This window comes from Sesamum indicum, linkage group LG2 (genome assembly GCF_000512975.1).
Source record: "Sesamum indicum cultivar Zhongzhi No. 13 linkage group LG2, S_indicum_v1.0, whole genome shotgun sequence".
Lineage (NCBI taxonomy): Eukaryota > Viridiplantae > Streptophyta > Magnoliopsida > Lamiales > Pedaliaceae > Sesamum > Sesamum indicum.
Genome location: NC_026146.1, coordinates 17,849,537 through 17,856,153, shown reverse-complemented (window position 1 = coordinate 17,856,153; position 6,617 = coordinate 17,849,537). Strand labels below are relative to the sequence as shown.

Genomic DNA, 6,617 nt, shown 5'->3' with positions numbered 1-6,617 from the left:
CTCTAAATTTTTCTAAAATTTTGCATCCACAAACTTTGATATTTCTATAAAATATTCTAATATTTTTTTTTATATATTTTTAAATTCATGTTGCATTCAATACTTTGTGTATTGTGATTTTAATATTAAACTCTAAACATATATAGACCCCTTTAAGGTAGATCATTTTGAAAGTTAGTCATATATATACATATATATATATATATATATCTTGATATTTGTTCTAGAAAAATGAAAAAAATAATTTACTAAATTTAAAAATAAACACTGAGCAGTGCATTAATTGTTTACTAGATACTTGCAAGATTCTATACTAACAATGAATATCCCATTCTTTTGACCATACAATATATTAATGCAAACAAACCCTTCTTGTTGATGTGTAATGACCAAAACAGCCCCCAGTCTACAAGATCTTCAAGCCTTCAACACAACAGCAAATTAACAAGTAAAACAGAGGGTAGATTAAAGTTTTAACTCTTTCCACTGTCGTGTGTGATTCGGACTGAGGTAGCAGTTACTGTAGTTGCTTTGCTTATATAGTATTCAAGATTCACACGTTCTGCTCAATTTTTTACCCTCCAATTTGGAAAGAGCTTTAAGGAGATGTCAAATCATAGCAGGAACATAAGCTCCAATTCATGAGAACCGTAGGAAAAGTCATAAGAGGATCCGAATCTCTGTCTTTCCTTAATCATCATGACTAGCTACCTGCTGACAAGTCTCAACCTTCTAAGTTGCATAGCTTTTTCATTCAGAGGTTCAGTGAGATGAAATACACATGTTTCATGTTTTCCCTTTCTCCTGTTTTTGGTGAAGGGAATAGGAAAAAGTAATCATGTCAGAGGTAATGAATGGACAAAGAGGGCTGAATTGTCAATATGTGCATGAAAGAAAATTCTAAGTATCTAACAGGAATCTGTTACCAAGTCAAGATTTGCACATTGGCTTTGGTTCCCGGTAAGCTGTCCTCACCTCCAAAGTCAATGGATGGAACAAGAAGTCTTCTTGAACATCACTTTCGTAGTACGCAGAAACCTTTGAGCTTGAGACCACTAGCCATTAATAATCCAACTTCGTAAGTAGAAAACAAAAACAAAAACCAAATTCTCATTTGGAAATTTCATTCTTTCTGGTTCCCACATGTCAAAGAGTAAGTGAGCAATGTGACTCGGCGATAGTGTAGGAGTTTTGAGCCTTTGGAACTCCCTTCTTACACAGAAAAGGTCAGTTCTCCAAGATTATAAGCATCAATCTTGTTGATGCAAAACCTCGGAAAGTTTGAAACTTGCGAACTTTGAAAGGAATAGGTTCGCTGGTTTCAGCTTTGAGTTGGTACTATTTTCTAACAACTAGTTTATTGGTCTAGGACAGAACAAGGATACAGATTCATTGCACGTTGTCATATCGGAGACTTCACTGTTATATAAACCAACCAAGATAACTTGTTGTGCTCATCTCCTTTCCAGCACAAAAGGGACTGAAGCAGTTTAGTTTTGTGCAAATCAAAGTTTACTAACTCTAATCTTCTTCTGCAGTTCACGTAACATGGAGATATCTCAGGGTGGAGATGACTCTTATCAAAAGAAATTTGCGCTTCCGGTGGATTCTGAACACAAGGCCACTGAATTCAGGCTATTCTCAGTGGCTGCACCTCACATGCGGGCATTTCATCTGTCCTGGATTTCTTTCTTCGCATGTTTCGTCTCCACTTTTGCTGCTCCACCGCTGCTACCTATCATCCGAGACAACCTTGACCTGACAGCCACTGACATTGGAAATGCAGGAATAGCGGCTGTTTCAGGCGCAGTGTTTGCTCGAATTGCCATGGGGACAGCCTGTGACTTATTCGGGCCTCGTCTTGCTTCTGCATCTCTCACTTTACTCACTGCACCAGCAGTTTACTGCACTTCCATCGCCAATTCTGCTGTCTCGTTCCTTCTGGTCCGCTTTTTCACTGGTTTCTCCCTTGCGACGTTTGTGTCGACCCAATTCTGGATGAGCTCCATGTTCTCTGCAAGGGTCGTTGGCACGGCCAATGGCGTTGCAGGCGGTTGGGGCAATCTTGGAGGTGGAGCAACGCAGCTGATCATGCCCCTAGTGTTTGATCTCATCCATCATATTGGTGCAACCAAATTCACAGCATGGAGAATTGCGTTTTTCATCCCTGCCCTGTTTCAGACTTTATCAGCATATGGTATTTTCTTTCTGGGCCAAGATTTACCAGATGGGAACTACTCACAACTTCATAAATCAGGAGACAAGCACAAAGACAATTTCGCACAGGTTTTCCATCACGCAGTCACAAATTACAGAGGATGGATCTTGGCTTTGACTTATGGTTACTGCTTCGGCGTTGAACTCACAATAGACAACATAATTGCGCAGTACTTTTACGATAGATTCAATGTGAACCTTCACACAGCTGGAATTATTGCAGCCAGTTTTGGGCTGGCAAATCTTTTCTCCAGACCTGGAGGAGGGATGCTGTCGGATCTTATGGCAAAGAAGTTTGGAATGAGAGGAAGGCTGTGGACTCTGTGGATCGTCCAGACGTTAGGCGGAGTTTTCTGCATTCTTTTAGGCAAAGTGGGATCTTTGGGTGTATCAATTGCTGTGATGCTCATATTCTCCGTCTTCGTTCAAGCTGCCTGTGGGCTTACCTTTGGTGTTGTTCCTTTCGTTTCAAGAAGGTATGCTTTCTGACTAGTCATATACATCAACTGAAATGTGTCAATCTCCATTGCACCTAAATTGCTTAAACCTTCATCTTTTTCTTGCTTACCAGGTCTTTAGGCATTATATCTGGGATGACTGGTGGCGGTGGAAACGTAGGCGCAGTTCTAACTCAAGTAATTTTCTTCAGAGGATCGAGATACTCCACAGAAACAGGGCTAACATTGATGGGGGTCATGATCATATGTTGCACCTTACTAATTACATTGATACACTTCCCACAATGGGGTGGAATGTTCTGTGGACCCGCGTCTAAAAGCACAACAGAAGAAGACTACTACATGTCTGAATGGAATTCAGCAGAGAAAGAACAAGGTTTCCACAAAGCTAGCTTGAAATTCTCAGAGAACAGCAGAAGTGAAAGAGGTAAAAGGATTGGATCAGCGCCCACGCCCAACAACAGCACTCCCGATACATATGTCTGAACTTAGTATATTCAGCATCTTTAGTTGTTTAGAAACTCCTTTCAAAGTTGTTCAAATGGCAAGTCTTTGTTGCAGCAATATCTGGTGTTGGACATTGCTGGCTAAGGTGTGTAAAGAATTGTAAGAAAGGTTATTTTACAATCTCAAGCAACCAATAAGCTAATATTTGTATTCCCAACTTCGTTTTGCATCAGATCCACATGATTTCTGCATTTTCTCACGTCACTTATGTGTGTATACCGATAACAGGAAACCAGCACAGATAAAGATCTTTACATAGGAATTCATACCCATCACACGTTGTACCACAAATATGAATGGAGTTCGATCAAGAAGCTAAGGGATTAGGCCGAACTGAGAAGCCCAAAACAAATGTCTGATAAACCGTGAAATTAATGAGCCTTGTGATGGCCCAGTCGGTATCTAATAACCAATTAACGACTTTCAGTAGAAAAACAGCGCACTAACACGAAATATCGTATGCTCTTATTGGGCATAGTTAACCTAGCCCATTAAACGTACTCCAGTTTCCTTGATTAAGAGAAAAGCCCAATACACAAAATTAAAGTGGCTAACTGAATGGTGTTATTTCTGTTTTACATTATCATTTTTTAAAAAAAGGATAATTATATTTACTTTTGATTTATAATTTATTTACATAAATCAGCCTTATCTTCTACATAATTATACAAACCACCCCTAACAGCTAAAAAATAAGGGTAAGTTGGTGTAATAATGTTGATATTTTAGGAGATATATATATATAATTTATATGAAAGACAGGAATAATTTATATAAACAATCAATAAGCTAGGTGTAAATATAATTATTTGTAAGTTATTTGAATTCTTGATTCTATATCTTTCTGTCTCACTAAGATATTAAAAGTGCAAGTAATTATAATCTAATAGAAGCAATTAGTGATTGCATCATTTTGTTAGGAGTATGGGACTCATGTTTTTGGTCCTAATTATTTCTTAATCACACAACAACTTAACTAAAACGAAACAAAAGTTGACAACTTTTTGGCCAAAAATAGAGGTGAGCAGCTTTTTAGCCTTTATTCAACTTTATAATGATTTAGGAGTGATTAGTGAGTAGGCGTGCGCTTAAATAAAGATATATACTAAAACGGCGACTTGGACGGTGCCTACTAATCTACTGCCCTACACTACACCACACTTCACATCTTTCTGCCCCACCAAAAGCTCAAACTCAAAAGTTCAGCCCCACCATATGACTTGCACTACCACTAAACCACTCCACCCTCCACCTTCTTTCCATTACTTTCTCGTCCCCACATTAACCCTTTTTTTGTCCCCCAAAGTTTTTATATTTTTTGTATTATTAATTATGAGATTTTCATTCTTGATTTCATAATTTTTAAATAATAGTATTTTTTGTCCCATAATTCATTTCTCGTTAGATACCTAAGGAAAAAAGATCATGCAACCATTACGTTTTCAGATTGAGTAATTAATGGTCATATGACCTTTTTCGTTAAATACATAATGAAAAGATGTCTGAAACCAAAAATACTACATTTTTAAAATTATGGTGGATATTATAAAAGTACAATTGGAATAATTACATTCTCCTCTTATGAGATTTAGTACAATTATATCTAAATTCTTCGTGTTTTAGAAAATTACATCTAGCATTCCTAGATTTGATTCCGTCTAACAAATAAGTCCCTTTATTAGTCAAAATTCATCAAATTTGTTGATATTAATATAGAGTTTTTTTATTTTTTTGTTAATAGTAGCAAATTTAGTAAATTTTAGCTAACAGTGGAGATTTATTTGTGAGGCGTAAGCAAACCTTAGAGTGTTGGATGTAAGTTCCCAAACCATAGAAGGTCTATGTGTAATTATACCAAATTTCAGGGGAATGGAGCACAATTATCACAATACAATCTCATTCTCTAATAAATTACATGGGCAGTTCAGTAATATGATAGATAATCAACTGATGTAGTCGTCTTTTAGTTTTTGTTTCTTTCGCATCCGTCTCTATCATTTTCTTGCACATTATAACATTCATTGTTACAGTATGATGTTTCGAAACATCACAAGAATGAAATAGTCATATTAAAGCTTCACCAGACCGTGTGAATATTTTATTCATGCATTCCTGAAGAGTAATGTCCAACGGACAGAATTCAATGTATATGTTTTGTCTGAACTTCAGTTGATATTATACGTCAGCAAATCCACCTCAAAATAAGTCTTGAATTTTGCAAAAAGCCTTTAATCTGGTACATAAGTGGTTTTGAAAAATAATAATTTGAAGCGTCTGTGTATGATTTAAACTATATTATAGACTTAACTTTATTCCATAATGCTAGCTTACATGGCTAACCAAGAAAACCGCCAGTAGAGATGATGAGTGACAGACAAAATGAACTCCAACACCCTGCTAATTGTTGTTTTTTACTTCCTTTTTGTACAATGGCTACATTTTCTTTTCCACTATTTTAGACACAACTTGCAAAATTGAATGTCTGATGAATGTCCTTCATTACCTTTATTCTTTCATAGGAATAAGTTGTGGTCAAGATGCTGCTGCATTTGGACAACATAGTTTCAGAAATTCAGAATCTTTAGCCATCTCTTTCTGTCCGTGCTTGTGTCCATGTAGTGATGATTGTGAATGAAAACCACGAAAAAGAAGAAGCAAAAGGGCTTTTCTAACTCAATTTTATTTCGTTTACAATATATTGAAATTCTACATATTTGTGCCCATTAAGTTAAACCAAAACCATCACCTTCTGGCAGTTTAATATATTGCAGAAGGGAAGCAAATGAAAATCAGGCACAAAGCTCGGGTTGGAAGACGTGGTTGAGTGATTTACCAACAACTAGCATCATGGGATCTTGCTATTCTCTTGACAAAATCACTTCCACTTCTTACACAATAGTCCATGCTTGCAGGAGCAAGGGGCCCAAATGATTTGCCATAAGAATTCCAGCACAATGCTTGCTGAAATCCGCGGTATTGCGGTGAGGGTTCCAGTCGGATGGAAATCAAATCCACGTCTGTGCATGGAATTGAATTGCTGCAGGCTAGATGGATAGGCTGCACAGCATATGTCCCGATTATCTGATTAAACGTAACTCCTGATATTGCCACTGCCCCTGTTTGATTCTTGCACACGTTCTTGTCACAATAGTACTGATCAATAGTTATTGGAACCTTAACATCAGAGACCTGGATGTTGGAAAATGTCACGTTTTTCACTGATCCAAGACCTCCCTACAATATAAATATGAGGAAATGTTAGCTAAGAAATCAATTGTGTATAAAGAAGATGACTGAAGCGGGAACTATCTCAAATTTGGTGCTTTAAGATCGGTAACTCTTACCTGCCATGTTTTGATCCTTGCACCGTATAGAGTGTTCTGCATTATGATATTCTCGACTACAATGTTGGAGACACATGCAACACTTTTGTCT

General features: G+C 37.1%; 2 protein-coding genes across 3 annotated transcripts in view; one reads left to right on the top strand and one right to left on the bottom strand.

Moving 5' to 3' along the window:
- On the top strand, nt 1,075-3,360 carry LOC105156629 (high affinity nitrate transporter 2.5). 2 transcript variants are annotated; one of them, XM_011072822.2, is made up of 3 exons: nt 1,075-1,226; nt 1,539-2,693; nt 2,789-3,360. In XM_011072822.2, the coding sequence occupies exons 2-3, from the start codon at nt 1,549-1,551 to the stop codon at nt 3,159-3,161; spliced, it is 1,518 nt and encodes a 505-aa protein (XP_011071124.1). In that variant the 5' UTR covers nt 1,075-1,226; nt 1,539-1,548; the 3' UTR covers nt 3,162-3,360. The 2 variants fall into 2 exon arrangements, with proteins under 2 accessions (XP_011071124.1, XP_011071125.1); XM_011072823.2 differs by having other exon boundaries at nt 1,100-1,226; nt 1,375-2,693.
- The window catches only part of LOC105156628 (polygalacturonase At1g48100), a 2,611-nt gene continuing 1,749 nt past the window's right edge, over nt 5,756-6,617 (bottom strand). The window contains exons 7-8 of the mRNA XM_011072821.2: nt 6,527-6,617; nt 5,756-6,416 (exon numbers count right to left, since the gene is read on the bottom strand). The exon at nt 6,527-6,617 is cut by the window's right edge and continues 20 nt beyond it. Of these exons, the coding sequence (XP_011071123.1) occupies nt 6,012-6,416; nt 6,527-6,617 (496 nt within the window). The 3' untranslated portion in view covers nt 5,756-6,011. The remainder of the gene's footprint in view (nt 6,417-6,526) is intronic.

Coding starts and splice junctions, on each gene's coding strand:
- LOC105156629 (XM_011072822.2), top strand. CDS start 1,549: ATGGAGATATCTCAGGGTGGAGATGACTCTTATCAAAAGAAATTTGCG. Junction 2,694..2,788: donor GTTCCTTTCGTTTCAAGAAG/GTATGCTTTCTG, acceptor CTTGCTTACCAG/GTCTTTAGGCATTATATCTG.